The 22,480-nt window shown below is 40.1% G+C and overlaps 1 protein-coding gene across 3 annotated transcripts in view; it reads right to left on the reverse strand.

Moving 5' to 3' along the window:
- The window catches only part of SOCS7 (suppressor of cytokine signaling 7), a 45,604-nt gene that overhangs the window by 18,685 nt on the left and 4,439 nt on the right, over positions 1 to 22,480 (reverse strand). Inside the window, exons 2-6 of one of the 3 annotated variants that reach the window (XM_060203609.1) lie at positions 15,888 to 15,952; positions 10,055 to 10,159; positions 9,325 to 9,426; positions 8,326 to 8,456; positions 7,440 to 7,608 (exon numbers count right to left, since the gene is read on the reverse strand). In XM_060203609.1, the coding sequence (XP_060059592.1) occupies positions 7,440 to 7,608; positions 8,326 to 8,456; positions 9,325 to 9,426; positions 10,055 to 10,159; positions 15,888 to 15,952 (572 nt within the window). The remainder of the gene's footprint in view (positions 1 to 7,439; positions 7,609 to 8,325; positions 8,457 to 9,324; positions 9,427 to 10,054; positions 10,160 to 15,887; positions 15,953 to 22,480) is intronic. The other 2 variants (XM_060203610.1, XM_060203611.1) reach the window with 2 other exon arrangements.

A 22,480-nucleotide genomic window follows, 5' to 3' on the forward strand; every position in this document is an offset into this window, starting at 1 on the left:
AAACTATCATACAAGTCAATGGCCCACAAAAAAGGGCAGGAACAGCTATTCTCATATCTGACAATAGACTTTAAAATCAATAAAATTTAAAAAGATAGGGATGGATACTATTTAATGCTCAATGGATCAGTCAATCAAGAGGACTTAACAATTATTAACATCTATGCACCCAAAGAGAAGCCATCTAAATACATTAAACATCTACTGAAAGAGCTACAGCAATATATTAACATCAACACAGTCATAGTAGGGAACTTCAACACCCCACTCTCTCAACTTGACAGATCATCCAGGCAGAAAATCAATAAAGACATGAGGGAGCTAAATGAAGAGATAAACTAGAACTATTGGATATTTTCAGAGTCATTCATCCCAAGAAGCTGGAATACACATTTTACTCAAGTCCACATGGGTCATTCTCAAGGATAGATCATATGTTAGGCCACAAAGACAGAATAGCAAATTCAAGAGCACTGAAATCATCCCAAGCATCTTATCAAGACCACAGTGGAATTAAACTAACACTTAACAATAAACAAAAGATTAGCAAAAGTTCCAAAATGTGGAAGCTCAACAGTACACTACTTAACAACTACTGGGTCAAAGAGGAAATAAAGGAAGAAATCAAAATGTTTCCAAAGTTCAATGAAAATGAAAACAAAAGCTATCAAAATATTTGGGACACAGCTAAGGCAGTACTGAGAGGGAAGTTCATAGCCATACATACACACTAGGAAAAGAGAAAAAGTACAAATAAACAGCCTGATTGCAGAAGAAGAAGGAGAAGGAGAAGAAAGGAACCCTAAAGCAACCAGAAGGACAGAAATCACTAAAGTTAGGGCAGAAATAAATAACATTGAAAACAAGAAAACCATACAAAAGATCAACAAAACTAAATGTTGGTTCTTCGAAAGAATGAACAAAATCGACAAACCTTTAGCCTGACTCACAAAATAAAAAAAGGGAGAAGGCCCAAATAAATCAGATCATAAATGAAAGAGGAGATATCATTAACAGACACCGCAGAAATTCAACATCTCATGAGAGGCTTCTATGAACAACTATATGCCACCAAGCTAGAGAACCTGAAGAAATGGACAATTTCCTAGATACCTACAAACTTCCAGAACTAAGTAAAGAGGAAGTGGATAACATGAACAGGCCCATCACAGCTAGTAAAATTGAAACAGTTATCAAACATCTTCCCAAAAATAAAAGTCCTGGACCAGATGGTTTTACAAATGTATTAGACAAAAACTCCAAAGAAGAATTAATACCTCGATTCGACTTCCGGAGGCGGAGCTACGAGCAGCAGATCGCTTTCTCTCCTCTCCTCTCCTCTCCTCTCCTCTCCTCTCCTCTCCTCTCCTCTCCTCTCCTCTCCCGGATCAACTAGGAATACCAAAGGAGACCACCCGGACCGAAACAAGACAGGACTAGAATGACCACAGGAACCCAGTAAATCACCCGTGAGTACAAACACGCGTGGCTGGTGACAGAGAGGAGAGAGGGGCCTAAGGAGAGATTAAGTGACTGCTAACAGTTCAACAGTTTATCAGTGGAGACACCACCTCCAGTCTGCTCCACAACAAGGGGACAGCTGAAGGGAGGAAAGGACTCCCCAGAGACTCACCAAGTGCAAATCTGAGTCTCCATTGCTACTACCCTCAGAATCTGGAGCAGCAACAGGGAGGGACACCAGGGGACAGAGATCTAACCGGGAAACTCCGGAGAAGACCTATACCTCGGTGGCATAGCTGAGGGGCTGTGAAAGTCTCTTTGCATAACCACTGGATTATCTCTGCCACACCCTGCTTTATCTCTTGGTCAGGAGTCAGTGACTAAGCTAAGAAGCCTATTGATAGTTTAAAAGCCCTCAGGCTCCCATAGCCTACAGGGAAGAAAAAAAAAGAGGCTTTTACACCACTGAGCTCCAACTCAGGGATTGAAAAAACTGTTAACTTCCACCACGGTAAACCCTTTAATTAAATTACTTAGACACAAGTCAATCCAGGCAATAGTGATCAATAATTTGAAAAGTACTGATAAAGGGAACTCATAACATAATATATAAAATGGTTAAAACACAAGAAAAAATATTGGAGACTCGAACCAGGACAAGAGTCCAGCTAAAAGTCCTCCAGAGGGTGAAGCACAAAACAACGAGTTCAACATCCAAACATTAGCTAAGGAAATAATAACAGGAGTGAGTAAAGAATTTGAAAAAATTGTAATCAGAAATGCAGGAACAACAAATGAGAATATGGAAGAAAATTCTAATAATCTCATGGTTATTAGAGAGCTGAAAGCTGAAATCGCTGAGCTAAGAAGTCAACTAGCTGAACAAGCTAAAACAGTATCAGAGCAGGGCAACAAAATAGATGAAGTCCAGAAAGCAGTAGAGGGCAGAGAGAATAGAATCTATGAGGCTGAAGACAGAATTAGCAAGATTGAGGATGAATTAGAGACAACTAAAAAAGAAGTAAGAAATCTCAAAAAGAGATTAAGAGATGCTGAAAACAACAACAGAGTCCTATGGGATGACTTCAAAAGAAACAATATACGCATTATTGGCTTACCAGAGGAAGAAAGAGAAGGAGAGGAAGAAAGCATTCTCCAGGCCATAATAGCTGAAAATTTCTCTAGTCTAGACAACACCAAAGACATAAAGATTCAAGAAGCCCAGAGGGTCCCAAACAGAATTAACACAGACCTAAAGACACCAAGACATGTCATACTTAGAATGGAAAGGAATAAGGATAAAGAAAGGATCCTCAAGGCTGCAAGAGAAAAACAAAGAGTCACCTACAAAGGAAAACCCATAAGATTAGCAGCAGACTTCTCCATACAAACACTACAGGCCAGAAGAGAATGGCAAGATATCTATCGAGTGCTCAATGAGAAAGGCTTTCAGCCAAGAATACTATATCCTGCTAGACTGTCATTCAGACTAGATGGAAGCATCAAAACCTTCTCAGACAAGCAACAGTTGAAGGAAGCAACCATCACCAAGCCTGCCCTGAAAGAAGTTCTGAAAGGTCTCATATAAACAACCAGACCACCACAAATAGGACATATATCAAAACACTCTAAAACTCTACAAGAATGGCGTTAAAGTATCTTCAATCTTTGATATCAATAAATGTCAATGGCCTGAATTCACCTATTAAAAGACACAGAGTAGGAAGATGGATCAGAAAACACAACCCAACAATATGTTGTCTACAGGAAACTCACCTAACTCAACAAGACAAACACAGACTTAAAGTGAAAGGATGGAAAACTGTCATACAAGCCAATGGCCCACAAAAAAGGGCAGGAGCAGCTATTCTCATATCTGACATGATAGACTTTAAAATAGATAAGATTAAAAAAGATAGGAATGGACACTACTTAATGCTCAGAGGATCAGTCAATCAAGAGGACTTAACAATTATTAATATCTATGCACCCAATGAGAAGCCATCTAAATACATCAAACTTCTACTGAAAGAGCTACAGCAATATATTAACAGTAACACAATCATAGTAGGGGACTTCAACACCCCACTCTCTCAACTTGACAGATCATCCAGGAAGAAAATCAGTAAAGACATAAGGGAGCTAAATGAAGAGATAGATAAACTAGAACTATTAGACATATTCAGAGTCATTCATCCCAAGAAACTGGAATACACATTTTACTCAAATCCACATGGATCATTCTCAAGGATAGACCATATGTTAGGCCACAAAGACAGCATCACCCAATTCAAGAGCACTGAAATCATCCCAAGCATCTTCTCAGACCACAGTGGAATTAAACTAACTCTTAACAATCAACAAAAGATTAGTAACAGTCCCAAAATGTGGAAGCTCAACAGTACAATTCTTAACAATTCTGGGTCAAAGAGGAAATCAAGGAAGAAATCAAAATGTTTCGAGAGTTCAATGAAAATGAAGACACAAGCTGTCAAAATATTTGGGACACAGCTAAAGCAGTCCTAAGAGGGAAGTTCATAGCTATACAAGCACACATTAGGAAAACAAGAAAAGGCACAAATAAACAGCCTGATTGCACATCTTAAAGACCTAGAAGAAGAACAACAAAGGAATCCTAAAGCAACCATAAGGACAGAAATCACTAAAGTTAGGGCAGAAATAAATAACATTGAGAATAGGAAAACCATACAAAAGATCAATGAAAGTAAATGTTGGTTCTTCAAAAGAGTAAACAAAATCGACAAACCTTTAGCCAGACTCACAAAACAAAAAAGGGAGAAGACCCAAATAAATCGGATAGTAAATGAAAGAGGAGATATCACAGCAGACACTGCAGAAATTCAACATATCATGCGAGGCTTCTATGAACAACTATATGCCACCAAGCTAGAGAACCTGGAAGAAATGAATGATTTCCTAGATACCTACCAACTTCCAAAACTAAGTAAAGAGGAAGTGGATAACATGAACAGGCCCATCACAGCTAGTGAAATTGAAACAGTTATCAAAAATCTCCCCAAAAGTAAAAGTCCTGGACCAGATGGTTTTACAAATGAAAAACTTTTAAAGAAGAACTAATACCTCTACTTTTAAAAGTCTTCCAGAAGATTGAAGACACTGGAATACTCCCTGCCAGCTTCTATGAAGCCAACATCACCCTGATACCAAAAGCAGACAGGGACACAACCAAAAAAGAAAACTACAGACCAATATCTCTGATGAACATAGATGCAAAAATATTGAACAAAATTCTAGCCAAATGGATACAGCAGTATATCAAAAGACTGTTCATCATGATCAAGTGGGGTTTATCCCAGGCATGCAAGGTTGGTTTAATATACGTAAATCAATCAATGTGATCCACCACATCAACAAAAGCAAGACCAAAAACCACATGGTCATATCAATAGATGCAGAAAAAGCCTTTGACAAAATACAACATCCCTTTCAAAAAATGGGAATAGATGGAAAATTCCTCAAGATAGTGGAGTCTATATATAGCAAACCTACAGCCAACATCATACTCAATGGTGAAAAACTGGAAGCATTTCCCCTCAGATCAGGTACTAGACAGGGCTGCCCACTATCACCATTACTATTCAACATAGTGTTGGAAGTTCTTGCCATAGCAATCAGGCAGGAGCAAGGAATTAAAGGCATACAGACTGGAAGAGAAGAAGTCAAACTCTCCTTATTTGCAGATGACATGATAGTATACAAGGAAAAACCTAAGGAATCCAGCAAGAAGCTTTTGGAAATCATTAGGCAATACAGTAATGTGTCAGGCTATAAAATTAACATTCAAAAGTCAGTGGCATTCCTCTATGCAAACACTAAGTTAGAAGAAATTGAAATCCAGAAATCAGTTCCTTTTTCTATAGCAACAAAAACAATAAAATATCTAGGAGTAAACCTAACCAAAGAAGTGAAAGACTTGTATACTGAAAATTATGAGTCACTACTCAAAGAAATTGAAAAAGACACAAAGAAGTGGAAAGATATTCCATGTTCATGGGTTGGAAGAATTAATATCATCAAAATGAATATATTACCCAGAGCCATCTACAAATTTAATGCTATCCCCATCAAGATCTCAAGCACATTTTTTAGGAGAATAGAACAAATGCTACAAATGTTTATCTGGAACCAGAAAAGACCTAGAATTGCCAAAACAATCTTGAGAAAAAAGAACAGAACCGGAGGCATCACACTCCCAGATCTCAAACTGTATTATAGGGCCATTGTCATCAAAACTGCTTGGTACTGGAACATGAACAGACACACTGACCAGTGGAATAGAATTGAGAGCCCAGAAATGAGGCCCCACACCTATGGACATCTAATCTTTGACAAAGGGGCCCAGACTATTACATGGGGAAAGCAGAGTCTCTTCAACAAATGGTGTTGGAAACAATGGGTTGAAACATGCAGAAGAATGAAACTGAACCACTGTATTTCACCAAATATAAAAGTAAATTCCAAGTGGATCAAGGACTTGGATGTTAGACCACAAACTATCAAATACTTAGAGGAAAATATTGGCAGGACTTTTTTCCACATAAATTTTAAAGACATTTTCAATGAAACGAATCCAATTATAAAGAAGACTAAGGCAAGTATAAACCTATGGGACTACATCAAACTAAAAAGCTTCTTCACAGCAAAAGAAACCAATAACCAAACCAAGAGACCCCTCACAGAATGGGAGAAGATCTTTACATGCCATACATGAGATAAGAGTTTAATAACCAACATATATAAAGAGCTTGCCAGACTCAACAAGACAACAAATAACCCCATCCAAAAATGGGGGGAGGACTTGGACAGAATATTCACCACAGAAGAGATCCAAAAGGCTGAGAAATACATGAAAAAATGCTCCAAGTCTCTGATTGTCAGGGAAATGCAAATCAAGACAACAATGAGATATCACTTCACTCCTGTGAGAATGTCATACATCAGAAAAGGTAACAACAGCAAATGCTGGAGAGGGTGTGGGGTCAAAGGAACCCTCCTGCACTGCTGGTGGGAATGTCAATTGGTCCAACCTCCATGGAGAACAATCTGGAGAACTCTCAGAAGGCTAGAAATGGACCTACCCTATGACCCTGCAATTCCTCTCCTGGGGATATATCCTTAGGAACCCAACACATCCATCCAAAAAGATCTGTGTACACATATGTTCTTGGCAGCACAATTTGTAATAGCCAAAACCTGGAAGCAACCCAGGTGTCCAACAACAGATGAGTGGCTGAGCAAGTTGTGGTCTATATACACAATGGAATACTACTCAGCTGTAAAAAATGGTGACTTCACCGTTTTCAGCCGATCTTGGATGGACCTTGAAAAAATCATGTTGAGTGAAATAAGTCAGAAACAGAAGGATGAATATGGGATGATCTCACTCTCAGGCCGAAGTTGAAAAACAAGATTAGAAAAGAAAACACAAATCGAACCTGAAATGGAATTGGCGTATTGCACCAAAGTAAAAGATTCTGGGGTGGGTGGGGAGAATACAGGTCCATGAAAGATGATGAATGACATAGTGGGGGTTGTATTGTTAAATGGGAATCTGGGGAATGTTATGCATGTACAAACTATTGTATTTACTGTTGAATGTAAAACATTAATTCCCCAATAAAGAAATAAATTATAAAAAAAAAAAAAGAAAGAAAAAGAAAATGTTACTAGCTTTGTTCTCCAACATTCTTTCAAGCTCTCTCATTTAGGAGACAAGATGCTGAGACTTCTTTAAATGAACACTTAACTCTCCTCTATACCCTCAACCAGTATTCTATAGTGATTGAAGCCAATGCTCAACAGTTGAATGACCCTGAGATTTCTACTCCTATTCAGAAGTCTATCTCTATGAATCTTTCCTATAAAAAAAGTTAGATAGCCAAGATACAGAAAGGCATTGGAGAGAAAAGGTTTTCTTCCAACACTGCACCTCTTACCTCTGTAGTGCTCCATCCTAGTGTGGTGGGTGATACCCTGTGATCGGAAACTGAGGCTCAGGATGTAACGAGGATCAGAGCTGTCCCGTACCAGGAAAGAACCATCTGGTTTTCCTTTCAGCTTCATCTCTGCATCTTCCCAATTCATCGGACCCCAATACCAACCACACTATTAAAGAGAAGAAGTAGTCATAACTAATAGGATAGGAAAATCTCTAAGTTTTCAACACTATCTTACCACAAAAGAAACAACCCCCACCAACTCCCATTTGTTAACACATTTAATAGGTAAAAGCTGCTAAGAGAATCTCAATGATTAGCAGCAAATATCAGAGTCAATATATGTTTAGCCCTTCAAAGTTAATAGAATTCACTACAGTTTCACTACCAAAATCTTACAAAGAGAAGAGGGGCCTTGGTCAGCTAATCTGTCAAAATCAGCTTAGACTATGTAAACATTTATTTGTTATAATATATATATATATGTTATATATATGTTATATATAATATATATATTTTTGACTTCATAATTTTTCTTTTAAAAAAATTTATTGATTGATTGATTCATGAGAAATGATAGGAGAGAAAGAACCAGACATCACTCTGGTACATGTGCTGCTGGGGACTGAATTCAGGACGGCATGCTTGAGAGTCCAATTAATGCTTTATCCACTGCGCTACCTCCCGGACCACAACTTCATAATTTTTCTTCACCCTGTTCAATTATTTTTTCCAAAATTCCACTATGAAATTAATAGCAGTATATGGTTTTGTCTCTAAGTATAAAAGCAAGAACCTAGTCATCCTCTACAAATAATAAAACAAGAGCCTAGAAGGAAAACAGGAGAGGAAGCAAGTCATTAGTAAGTTCTCAGGCACCACCTACCTTCTCCAACTCTCGAAGGCTGGCTGCAAAGCTGCTTGAGTCAGGTCGGTAGAGGGGGCACTGGAGGTGTTGTTGGGGCTGGCTGTGCAGGGATTCAGCTGCTCGGATAGGTGCAATCCGAGGAAATGCATCTGTAGGGCAAGACAGTGTTGGTCACACATTTACCTTCACTGCTCCCAACTACAAGTAGACCCTCCCCACAAAACAGAGATGCTAACTGAGGAGGGCAAGGCATTAGAAGCTAAGCTGGAAGGGGTGGAAGCCAAAGCAGTGGGAAAGAGCTGAATGGGCCAGAACAAAAAGCTGTGTGGGCTCGTGTAAGCTGTGAAGGATGAGTGGGGGCATTAAACCCCAGGAAGGGGGTAGGGGCGCTGCTCACTAACCTGACTAAGGTGACTACTTCAGGGACTTCACCAGCCTAGAGCGATTCCAACTTCTCCCACTTCGAGGTGAAGTGCCGGTAAAGCAGCCTTGGAAATAGTGACTCGCTTACTTGCCCAGGAAGAGTAACGATTTTGCCAGGCAAGCAGAAAAGAATGCCGATTTCACTCATTTTAGTCCTTGGACACTGGAGGCTGGCAAAGCAGGTATGGGCTACTAAATGCTTGGTACTTATTTACAAGGCTGCAGTAAATACTGAAAGTTTAGAAAAACCACAGAACTTTGAAACACCAGCAACATTTTAAACCTCATTACTATCCTGAAATAAAGGCAGTTTCCTAAGTGATATCTACTCAAGTATTGCAAAATGGTCAGCATCAAAGAGAGAGAAAATCAGTAGCTCTTTTATCCCTAATAAAAATCAGGTTCATCTCCATAAAGAAAACAGATTCGAAAAATCAGTTGTCTCATTTCCAAAGAATTCTTGTCCAGACAAGGGAATAAGATTTAAGCTTTCTCTTAAATTCTGTTATTTCCATAAACAGACTTTTCCCATCCTTCAAAAGTTTCCCATTTTGTACTCCCAACGTACAAGTCTTGCTTCTAAACTAAGCTAACCTGGGGCATGGGGTGGAGGAGGCGGAGGTAGGGGGAAAGACTGCAGGGAAGACCCCATCGGAGCCACAAGGACAGATGTAGGCAGCGTCCCACTGATATCATCTAGAAGAAAGAAAAAAGCAAGAGATTCAGAAACATGAGCACAGAATGAAGAAGTTGAGGCAGAGAAGAGGGGAAAGGAACAACTAGCTACCTTCATGGGTAAAGTAGCCTGAACTTCACCATGTCTTCTTGCAAACTGGCCAACACAATCATCTAGTCTGTCTTGCTTTGCTTGAGTGCATTTAAGTAAAGATATTACTGAAGCATTCTGTTAGCAGTAAGTAGACTGGGGGCAAGTAAATACAGATCTAGGGCTAGGGAAATGGCTTATTTGGATAGCACGTTGCTATGTGCATGACCCAGGTTCAAGCATAGCCCTCACCACATTGCAGGAAGCTTCAGTGTTGTGATTTTTTTTATTCTCTCTCCCTCTGCTTCTATCTCACAAATGAAATAATAATAACAACAACAACAGATCTAATTATGGATGATAAGTGTTAGAGTGTGAAGGTGAGAGACTGGTAATACCTTGGGAGATGTCAAGGGTGCTAAAAGGACAACAAAAAACAACTGGGTCATCATTAGAAATCCAAGAGCTCATTTGGTTCCTGGAAAAGAACATCAGGTCCATGGAGGTGAGCTCACCCTCCCACTAGGGCAAAAAGGCAAAGATGGAAGGAGACTATACCTAAGAGGCTGAGGCTTCTTCTTGGAGGAGGAGGGGGAGTTGGAGGGTGTGGAGAGGTCAAACCCCGCTGAGAGATGTCCACATCCACAAGCGACACAGTTTCACCTGAGGAATTCATGGAGCAAGCATGTTACAGAAGGACCTTGCCCAAAGCTAAGGCCAGAAGCAAGGGAAACAAAGGAAAAGCAAGGGATGCTAGAGACCCATAGCTTTCAAAAATGCTCCCCACATCTGGAATCATCCCTAAACATATAAACCCAATCATCTGTTTGCCTTACTTTATAAGGACTGGTCTATTAAATGACAGAGAAACACAGTATTATTCTTTTTAATTTATTATTGGACAGAGACAAAGAGAAATTAAGAGGGGAGGAGAGATCGAGAGACAGAGACATCTGCAGCCCTTCTTCACCACTTGTGAAAACTTTCCCCCTGCAGATGAGGACCAGGGGTTTGAACCTGGGTCCTTGTGCACTGCAGTGTGTGTGCTCAACCAGCTGTGCCACCACCTGGCACCCTAGTGTATTATTCTGACACATGTGATGCTGGGGATTATTTAGGACCTCATGCTTAAGAGTTCAAGGCTTTATCCACAGAAACCACACAGGCTGCTCTTTGCCCTGTTTAAAGGTCAAAGATTCTTTAGGACAAAAACAAGGACTTGACAGTGGAAATGTCAACTTTAATTCAGGTTCTGTCACTGAAAACATAATCTTAAGCAAAGCATCCTTTCTGTTTTTTTAATAGTAAAGAGGAATATATTTTAGCTCTGTAGTTGTTTTTACATTTTTATTTACTTATTATTGGATAGAGACAGAAAGAAATTGAGAGGGGGAGATAAAAAGACACCTGTAGCCCTGCTTCACCACTCATGAAGCTTCCCCCCTTCAGGTAGGGAGGGACCAGGGCTTGAAGCTGGGTCCTTGTGTACTGTAATGTGAGCACTTAACCAGGTACACCACTGCCTGGCCCCTCTGTACTTTTTTTTAAGAATTTATTTTTTTCTATTTATTATTGGATAGAGACACGGGAGAGAGAGAGAGGATGAGGTAGGTAGCATAATGGTTATGCAAAGAGACTTTATGCCTGAGGCTCCAAAATCCCAGGTTTAATCCCTTGTACCACACGCCAGAGTTAAACAGTGTTCTGGTTAAAAAAAAAGGGGGGGGGAGTCGGGTGGTAGCACAACGGGTTAAGTGCACATGGCACAAAGTGCAAGGACCGGTGTAAGTTTGAGTCCCTGGCTCCCCACCTGCGGGGGGGTGTTGCTTCACAAACGGTGAAGCAGGTCTGCAGGTATCTATCTTTCTCCCTCTCTGTCTTCCCCTCCTCTCTTCATTTCTCTCTGTCCTATATAACAATGACGACAACAATAATAACTACAGCAACAATAAAAAAAAAACAAGGGCAACAAAAGGGAAAATAAATTAAAAAAAATTTTTTTAAAAGAGAGACAGAGACAGAGAGACACCCACAGCCTGCTTTACCACTTTTCCTCATGCAGGTGGTACCAGGGGCTTGAACTCAGATCCTCGCAGACTATGTGTGCTTAACCAGGTGTGCCACTGTCTGGCCCCTTCTGTATTTTTTTTTTTATGGCATGAAATTATATTCGTTTTAGGTGTACAACAATTTTATATTTTTATGTTACAAATTGATTGCTAGAGTAAGTCTAGTTAATATCTATCAACATAGAAACAGCCTAGTAATGAGGACTTTTTTTCCCCCTTTTGTTGTCCTTGTTTTTTTTTTTTTTTTGTAGTTATTGTTGTTACTGATGTCATCATTGTTAGATAGGACAGAGAGAAATGGAGAGAGGAGGGGAAGACAGAGAGGGGGAGAGAAAGATAGACACCTGCAGACCTGCTTCACTGCCTGTGAAGCAACTCCCCTGCAGGTGGGGACCTGGGGGCTTGAACTGGCATCCTTAGGCCAGTCCTTGCGCTTCGCGCCACGTGCACTTAACCCACTGCACTATTTGCCAGACTCCCAGTAATGAGAATTTTTAAGCTCTATTCTATTAGCCACTTTGAGATATGGATATAGTACTATCAACTAAAGATATCATGCCAAATATTAAATTATAAGTAGTTTTCTTTGTTCAAATGAAACTAACACTACTCATTTTTACAGATTTATATACTAATTTCTATCACAGGGAACAAGGCAAGTCATTTATTTGTTATGAGCCCAAATGGACATGCAAAGCAAGTGCCAGAAAAATACAAAAAGGTATGGTTAGCTACATACAAATGAAAGTCCCAATGTTAGTTCCAACTTCTCCTAGCCTAATTTTCCACATCTAGATTTTTCCAGAATATCTACTCATAAGAGAATCAATCATTTTCAGATATCAACTAGTAGCTAAGGCTACAAAAGTTGAAAAGTTCATTTACAACCTAATAATTAAGTGCTTCCATAATCAGTCAAAAGTCAGGGAAGGCGAGAGGAAGCTTGGTGGGGGTGCCACATGGTTTCTCTCAGTTCCTAGTGTGTCTCACAGTTCTGTCTCTGACAAATGCACTCCTTCTTGCCACCCATCTCATTTACCCAATCTCCACTTGAGTCACCAGAAGATGAGGTAGTTTATTAACAAAGGTTGATAGCCACAAACAGGTTCGTTTAGTAAGTCTGATCTACAGGTCACATTTTTAAACATGGCCCTTAGGGCATTATTTCCAATACTCTTTACTTATTTAGGAAGATGAGTTTGCCTCTGAGTTAGAATTTTAATGTTTCCCAGTTAAGAAAATAATGTAATATGGTCCAGAAGGTGGTGCAGTGGATCAAGCATTGGACTCTCAAGCAAGAGGTGCTGAGTTCAATCCCTGGCAGCACATGTACCAGGGTAATGTCTGGTTCTTTCTCCTCTTATCTTTCTCATTAAAAAAGAAATAAAAAAAAAATAAAATAATGTTGCCACTAACTCTAAACAGTCAGGAGCTGGGCTTTTAGAATCTAGTACAGTTTTCACAAAGGCTGAACACTAATCAAGATAACAAAAAATTCTTCCAAAAATCATCAGTGGAAGTTCTAGGAAGCTACTATTAGACTTAGCACATCAACGGCTTAGTAACTAAGAGTCTAGCTCTGCTTCCTGAAAGACCAGAGAAGTCTAGATTGTAGAAACAGCATTTTAAATATAAAGAAAGTAGTGCCAGGGTAAGACAGGTGAGCTCAGTGGTAGAGGTGAAGACCTGGGTTTGATCCTCGTCACTGCATTAAAAACAAGAGGAGGTCGGGCAGTAGCACAGTAAATTAAATGCACATGGCAGGAAGCGCAAGGACCCATGTACGGATCCCGGTTCAAGCCCCGGTTCAAGCCCCTGGCTCCCCACCTGCGGGTGGGAGGGTGCTTCACAAGCAGTAAAGCAGGTCTGCAGGTGTCTGTCTTTCTCTCCCCCTTTGTCTCCCCCTCTTCTCTCCATTTCTCTCTGTCCTATCCAACAACGACATCAAGAACAATAACAACAACAACGATAAACAAGGGCAACAAAAGGGAAAAAACAGCCTCCAGGAGCAGTGGATTCATAGTACAGGCAAAACCCTGGAGGAAAAAAAAAAAACACCAAGAAGGGCCAGGGTGTGGCGTGCCTGGCAGAGTGTACACAGTGTTCAAGGACCTGTGTCCAAGCCCCTGCTCCCCACCTGCAGGGGTGAAGGAAGACAAAAGCAAACAGAACACCATAAGTGGAGGAACAATGCTTTTGTCTCACTCACAATAAAAACAATGTGATTCTAAAGAACTAGCATGTCTGAAACAAAAACATTGAGCCTAAAACTACTAGATTGTCAGAAAAGTCATGATGTATTTTTTCACCACTCCCATCACCAAAGGTCTGTGAGCCCATCCCCACCACCATAGATAACTGCTATAGTTCTCCCACAATCTTACAATCATGCTGCTTAAAAACAATTTGCTTTTTCACATTCCTATACTCATTTCTCTAGATTCCACATGAGTGAAGCCATTCTGTCGTTGTCCTTTACCTCCTTGCCTGCCTTCACTAAACATGATCTTTTCCAATTACATCAACTTTATCCCAAAGGGCACAATACCATCTTTTTTTTTTTATTCCCTCTTTTTGCCCTTGTTGTTTTATTGTTGTAGTTGTTGTTATTGATGTCGTCGTTGTTGGATAGGACAGAGAGAAATGGAAAGAGGAGGGGAAGACAGAAAGGGGAGAGAAAGATAGACACCTGCAGACCTGCTTCACCGCCTGTGAAGCGACTCCCCTGCAGGTGGGGAGCTGGGTGGGGAGCTGGGACCAGAACCGGGATCCTTAAGCCGGTCCTTGCACTTCACGCCACCTGCGCTTAACCCGCTGTGCTGCTGCCCAACTCCCCAATATCATCTTTTTTTAAAAAAATTTTTTATTACTGAAGGTATTTTTCTATGCAAAAATGTGTCAATACTTTTCCAATAACCAATACCAAATGAAGTTGTTGCTTAAAGAGGATACAATAACTAGAAGGACATGTTGTCACAGGATAAAATTCTTTAATTCTGGACTTAGATAAGAGTACAGACCCTGGGGGCTGGGTAGTAGCATGCCGCACCTGGTTGAGTGTACATGTTATAATGTGCAAGGACCCAGGTTCAAGCCCCCAGTCCCCACCTACAGGAGGAAAGCTTCACGAGTGGTGAAGCCGAGTTGCAGGTGTCTCTCTGTCTCTCTCCCTCTCTATCTCCCCCCACTCAATTTCTGTCTCTTATCTAATAGAGATAATAAAAAAATAAAAATGATTTTAAAAAAGAGTACAGACCCCTTCTCATTAGCTTTAAGAGTTCATATCAGGGTACCTAGTAAGGAAAGGGTGTTGGTTCCACAGCCCTCCTCAACATCCTCCTGAAAATGCTCATTCCCAAATCATTAAGTCTTCCAATCAACTTTCTGCATATCCAGATACTGAATAATACCCAATATCCACAACATCTCAGGAGTTTGAAATTGGGTTATTTTTAAAGTTTCTCAATCACAACCAGTGAGAAGCACTCCATTTCTGAGACCTGAGGCATATTTTCTCCAGCATATTAAGTAAGTCTCCTAACTGACGGGCATAACAGAAGGTCTCCTTCTTAGAAAAAGTTCCCTGGGAAAGCAGTTGCCCAAAGGGTCCTCAACTGCTCTCCTACTTTAGCAACTGTGTTCCCTTCTACAAGAGACTGAAATTAGATACAATGAAGAAGTCCAACAGCTGCAAGAACTGCTAGCCCCTAAAATGGATGAGTTCATGTAAGCCTCTTTGCCCAAAGTCTTTAAAAATAGACTAGATATATGAATGCTTATTAGATAATCCATGAACTCCCTTGGAAGTAGGGATAGGAATTGCATGACTTCTAGAAAGTCCTTTATACACCACAAAATATAATGCCAACTTTAACTCCTATGTGATGATTCTGAACTAAAGCACTACATAACTGCCAGAGCAATCTGATTATTACCAAGCATTCTTTACCTCAGAGTATAAAGCATCTAAACATTGGGCTGGGAAGAGAGCATAATGGTTATGCAAAAGACTTCATGTCTGAGGCTCCGAGGTCCCAGGTTCAATCCACACAGCACTACCATATGTTGAGAGTTGAGCAGTGCTCTGGTCTTTCCCTCATTATCACTTGCTCATTCAAATAGGATAAAAAAAAAATTTTTTTTAAATCCAAAGGCATTCTATAACACAGAAACAGCTTCACTGCAAAGCCAGAGGATATGAAATGAAGAAAGTACCTGCAGACATATTGAAATTCACTCTGATGCATCTGGAAGTCTTTCCTGACAGGTCTCAGAACACACTTGTTATTAAATGTTAGGGGAAAAAGAGAGAGAACCCTTACCTGTGAACAGGGGGCTGAAGGAGACCGGGGAAAAGGCACTTTGAGTTCTTGTCAGTCTGGGTTTCCTAGGGGGCAAGAAAGCACAGAGAATAAGGGGAGGAAGAGAGAGAGAGAGGTATGAACATATAGGCACTTAAATCACTAGAACACTCAAATTCCAGGTTGAGTGTTCTCAAATCGAGCAAACCCTAATCACTGTCACCGGCACTTTGTAATAAAGACCTAAATTTAAAAGAAGAGAGTAAAATAATTTAGGCAATTCCTTAAATAGGTTTGGCTACAGAATCTACCAGACTACAAAGCAAAGAGAAATCCCTTTGGGCATCTCCATATCCTGAACATTAAAAGAGTAAAAAACTGAAGGGGGTGAGATATAGAACTCTGGTGGGAGGAATTATATGGAATTGTACCCCTTTTATCCCCCACAATCTTGTCAATCATTATTAAATCACTAATGAAAAATTCTTTAAAAAAAAAAAAAAAAAAGACTAAAATACCCTGGGCTGGTAATCAGTGAGTTCATTTCCCAAGGAAGTCAAGTGTAGAGTTGACTTTCATATGAAAGTCAAGAAAGAAAAAGAGAATTGGCCAGAATAGACGACCAAGCAGCAGCTCTCTCTTTCTCTCCCTCTCCCCTGGCCTACCCCTAGAAGCAGGAGGTCCCCAGGGAACCAGTGGACACTTTCAGACTTGGGAACAGAACTAGAGAATGCACAAACTTCAATCACTAAGATCTTTAAGTTTTGCACAAAGAGTCAAAGTTATCAGTTAAAGAAAGAGCTTCCTCAAATTAGGAGCTCTGCTTGGAACCTAAAAAAGATGACCCTTTCCCCTCTCTAAGCTACCATGGCATTTCCTGGATACTGATCCAGGCAATCAATTTGAAAACTCAGTAACTTCACTTTATACCGACTTCAACAGTTTTCAGCGAGAAATGAAAGAAATTCAAAAACTCAAAGACTTTCTGACTAGGAATGTGCTGTTCAAAAAGCTCACTTCAAATGATTAAATTGACTACAAGGGAAATAACTTATGGAGATGAGGGAACCATGCTGTATTTTGGTTATGACTAAAGTTATGATAACTAGATACATGCACCCAAACTGATAGAACTAAGCACCTAAAACAATGAATTCTGAATGGTATATAAACTATACCTCAGTAAACCAGACTTTAGCCAAAAAAAAAAAAAAAAATTCACTTAACAATTGAGAGTGCTGGGGAGTCAGGTGGTAGCGCAGCGGGTTAAGCGCATGTGGTGCAAAGCGCAAGGAAGGGCGTAAGGATCCGGGTTCGAGCCCCCGGATCTCCTCTTGCAGGGGGCGTTGCTTCACAAGCAGTGAAGCAGGTCTGCAGGTGTCTGTCTTTCTCTCCTCCTATCTGTCTTCCCCTCCTGTTCTCACCATTTCTCTCTGTCCTGTCCAACAACAACAACATCAATAATAGCTACAATAATAAAAAACAAGGGAAACAAAAGGGAATGAATAAAAAAAAATTTTTAATTAAAAAAAAAAGAATTGAGAGTGCCATTGGTGGTGGGAGTGATGTAGAATTATATTCCTATCATCTTATAATCTTGTACAACACTATTAAATTACTATAATTAAATAATTTTTTTTAAATTCCAAAGCTGGGCTGGGGAGATAGCATAATGGTTATACAAAAGCCTTTCAAAGCCTGAGGCTCTGAATTCCCAGATTCAATCCCCAGCACCACCTTAAGCGGTGTTCTAGTCTCTTTCTCTCTCTTGTTATCTTTCCCACTGTATATACTCTCTATCATTAAAATGAACTAAATAAAAATATTTAAAAATAAAATAAAAAATTCCAAAGCCTATAGAGAGAAAGAGAGAGAGACAGAGAGAATGAGAACCAAGTGCCTGACACCAGGAGATGCAGCTGGCTCAACTTTCAAAATCACTCTGGGTGGTGGTGCACTTTCTTGAGAGCATACATTACAGTACAAGGACCCAGGTTCAAATCCCTGTCCAAACCTGCAGGGGGAAACTTCATGAGTAGTGAAACAGTACTGAAGGCATCTCTCTACCTCCTCCTTCCCTCTCAATTTCTCTGTCTCTATCCAAAATAAATAAATTTCAAAATCACTCTTACCTATGGGACTAAATAAAACTCAGGAATAGCTTACTCATTAAAGCACACCCCTTATCATGTACAGGGATCCAAATTTAAGCCCGAGCTCCAAAAGGGAACATCACAGATTATACCAGCGAACTCCACAGAACTCTGTTTTGTGGGGTAGAGGGTATGATGTCTCTCCTTCTCTCTCTCAAATAAAAGAATGGAAAACAGGCCCAGGAATAGTAGATTACAGAGATGTGAGGGCCCAGCACCATCAAGACAAACAAACTTTTCAATTATCAATTGTATCAATGGGAAGAAGGACAGAAGCAAAGAAATAAAACCCTACTTAAAATAATTCAACTTTAGCAGAGGGTAGATAGCATAATGGTTATGCAAAGTGACTCTCATGCCTGAGGCTCCAAAGCCCCAGGTTCAATCCCCTGCACCACCATAAGCCAGAGCTGAACAGTGCTCTGGTTAAAAAAAAAAAAAAAAAAAAGGGAGCCGGGCGGTAGTGCAGCGGGTTAAGCACGCGTGGTGCCAAGCACAAGGACCATAAGGATCCCGGTTTGAGCCCCCGGCTCCCCACCTGCAGGGGAGTCGTTTCACAGGCGGTGAAGCAGGTCTGCAGGTGTCTATCTTTCTCTCCCCCCTCTGTCTTTCCCTCCTCTCTCCATTTCTCTCTGTCCTATCCAACAATGACGACATCAATAACTACAACAATAAAACAAGGGCAACAAAAGGGAAAATAAATAAATATTTTAAAAATTCAACTTCAGAAGCTCTTTATGTTTTAACACAGAAGTCTGAAATTCTCAGATTTCAATTTAAAAAAAAAAAAAATTAAATTGTCCCATGAAGACCTTACTCAGAATTAGACACTGCATTTCCTCTCTGACCTTTTGCACAAGTTCTCTGTAACTCCCTCCCACCCCCACCTCAACCCTTGCAGAGACTTGGGAAGTCTAAGGGTACCGACTGTGAATACCCACACAGAGCTACACCAAAACAAGGCACAACCATATGCAATTCCCAGTTTACAGAAGTTGCTCGTGACAGTCTGAAGCTTTGTTCCAAGACTTTATAAAGGGATAGAATGGAAAGTTAATTCCACTGGACATGAACTTTAAGACTAAAGAGCTTCCAAACTGATTTCTATTTGATAACTTGTGGGTACAACATTAAAACTCAGCAAGTAGAAAACTGAAGCAATGGCCTTTCAAAAGGTTCACACCTCAGCCATTTGGCTGTTTGCCTTTTTTCAAAGGAAGCTGCACTACTCTGCCATCTGCCCATGCTGGGGACAAGTCTCTTCAGTGCCAAGCACTGAAGATCGGCAGTTTCAAATGCACACATCTTGCGGAGGCCTTCTCACTCCAGCTCATCTTCTCCCCGCCCCCGGCATTTTGAAGAAGAAAATCAGTTTCTAGACTCTAGAAAAAGAAATATATACAATTTCTAAACCCAGGCAGAACAGTTTGAGAGGCCTGAGGTTTTATTTATTTATTTATTTTTCCTACCAAAGGGGGCCTAAGAGCCAGAAGCCTAGAGAGGTAGAAGGTCTAAGTGGCTGAAAGACTAATAATAATTATGAGTGTTTCCTTCTCTCGTTAGGGAGACACTAACTGAAAATCTGAAACAGTTTCTGTCTCGAGGATCCTGAGAGTACTCTAATGGCAGTCATTCATGAAAAGACCAATCTAGACAACTATAAAAAAACAAAGCGAGGGAACGATTAACATAAAACTGAAGATAGTGGTTACCAGGGGGAGGGAGATATAATCAGAAAATAGCACTTGAGGGTCTTCAAAAGATACTAATAACATTCTATTTGCTAGGCTTATGATGAGTATATAGGTACATGTTTCATTATTATTATAACACATACATTTTCCATATTTCCTTTAATATATATGAAACATTTAAATTATAAAAAGCCCATTCTAAGATGTTTTTAGGAGAGCACGTTGAATGATACAGTTGTAGATAACATTTTAAACTAATCCTTTGATGCCATGCTATTTTATTTCTCTCAAATCACCTTGACAATCATTAGGGTTTAAAGTAATGCCACTGGAATTTTGCCAATGGACTATTTATATCTTAGCCACAGAATCACGTAAGTGGTGGGATGGGTAGAATGTGGTAAAATATGGCAGAAAAAGACATAAGCAACAGAAGACCTCAGGCAAATGTCTTCTTTGAGACTAGCAGTCCTTTGTGTCTGGTATGTATTACCTGTGCTACAGGTTAACAGAGATACAGTGCCTCTGTCCATTACCACTCTGCAAATTACAGCAGCAGATCTATAGAATAAAAGGAGTTGAAAGTATTAGACTAGACAGGGAGGACAACACACTGATATAACTGTCGGCCATTTTTCAAACTCACTGAAACCTAAAATAAATAAACAATGAAAATAGTAACTCTGTCCCTCTCTTGTCCATAAATGCCTCTACTGATGACCTCAGACCTACATGTCATCTCTTAATTTCCAGACTAATATGTCCAAATACCAGGTCCTAAATATATATAAACAATGAAACAGTAACTCCTTCCCCTTGTCCATAAATGCCTCTACTGATGACCTCAGACATATATGTCCTCTCTTAATTTTCAAACTAATATATCCAAATACCAAGTTTTATGGCCCCAATGTACCTCTGTCCCTGCTAAGACACACAGAGCCAAGACAGCCAGCCTGTGCCATTTCCAATACATCATAAGCGAGTGTCTGTTCGTGTGATACAGGCACAAAAACCATGTGTTCATTTTTAGTTCCAATACACAGACATCTGCGCAGCAAGGTCAGATCCAAAACTTCATAATAAACTGAAGAACCTATGGAGGGAGCGCTTCCAGGTTAAAGTCAACAGGCAAAGTGAAAAAATCTAAAACCTTAGAATGGAGTTAGTCAAGAGAAATGTTAAGCAGCAAAAGACCTTACAAGATTCAAATGGCCAGATCAATTGCTGAAGTTATGTTGCTCATTCTAAAGAGAGCTGTCAACCAAACACCACTTGGTGGAAAAGCAGTTAAAAGATCAATGGAGGGAGTCGGGCGGTAGTGCAGCAGGTTAAGCGCACGTGGTGCAAAGCACTAGGACTGGCATAAGGATCCTGGTTAGAACCCCCGGCTCCCCACCTGCAAGGGAGTTGTTTCACAGGCTGTGAAGCAGGTCTGCAGGTGTCTATCTTTCTCTCTCCCTCTCTGTCTTCCCCTCCTTTCTCCATTTCTCTCTGTCCTATCCAACAACAACATCAGTAACAATAACAATAATAACTACAATAATAAAACAAGGGCAACAGAAGGGAATAAACAAATAAATAAAGATCAATGGAGTATGAACCCAAACCCCAGATAAACCTAGAGCCTTCTCACCTTATTATAAAATCATTTTGCTCTCAGCATGTCATGCTTTTTCTCAAAAAAAGACACCCTTATTTCTGAAGACTCAAGGATAATAAAAGAGGGCTTCTCATGTCTGTCAGGTCTATCCACAACAGCAGGGCCTCAAAGTGATGCCAAGGCACGCTGCCTCTTTTCCAGAATTGTATCCTTTTCTCCCCAAAACAAATACATAGGAAACCACTACAGAACTGTTCCCTATTTTTCCATCTCCCAGCTAAGAAGACTGCCAATGGTAGCATTTAACTTAATAAAAAATAAATACATAACTAAATAAAATTTGGAAAATGAACCAGGTACCCATTTCCAAGCAAGAAGGGGACATTGTGTGATAATTCAAAACAGTCAGATCAAGTGTTATTTTTCACCAAATACAAAGGAAGGCAATCAGTTCAACATATGTGAAACAGACAAGGGAACTTCACTGGCTTTCCTGAAATAGCAATTCTATATTACATAGAGGCCCACAGGCATCAAGCCCAGCTCCCTGAATTCCAACATATGTGTTACAAGGCGTAGCCCAATTCTCCAGAAGAGAAATCTGATTAGCTGGTGAACCTACTTCTTTCTTTACTTGAAAAGAGTCCTCTAAGCTAACTCACAGTAGTCTTAAGATTCAGTACAACCAGGCAGGCCCATTTGGCAGACTATACAGCATTTAAAAGCAACTGCAGGTTTGCATAATGTTCAAGTGTGGGAACTGGTAAGCCTTGTAAAATGACTGTAGGAAGTACTTTCTAGTGACAGCTGTGGGAAAGGTAGATGTTGGCAAGAGTGAAGAGATTCATGCCCAGAGGTTACTATAAAAGCTGCAAATTATATTCAAAGACTTGCAAGAAACCTATAATTAACTCCACAACAATAAGAGAGAAGGCATATACCTTCTGGCAAAAGACTGACATTTCTCATGTAAGAAGGCATGATTCTCGCCAATCAAAAGGAGATAGTAAAAGTCCAAACTCATCCTTTCTCCCAACAGAGCGGACTTACTTAGGAGGTGTAGAGCCACAGAAATCACAACTACCCTGACCAGACTTACCAAGTTTCTCACAGCTATGAAGCTGCCAGAAAGACTGGCACATAGTAAGCTGTGGGAAAGCTAAC

The sequence above is a fragment of the Erinaceus europaeus genome, chromosome 12 (assembly GCF_950295315.1).
Source record: "Erinaceus europaeus chromosome 12, mEriEur2.1, whole genome shotgun sequence".
NCBI lineage: Eukaryota > Metazoa > Chordata > Mammalia > Eulipotyphla > Erinaceidae > Erinaceus > Erinaceus europaeus.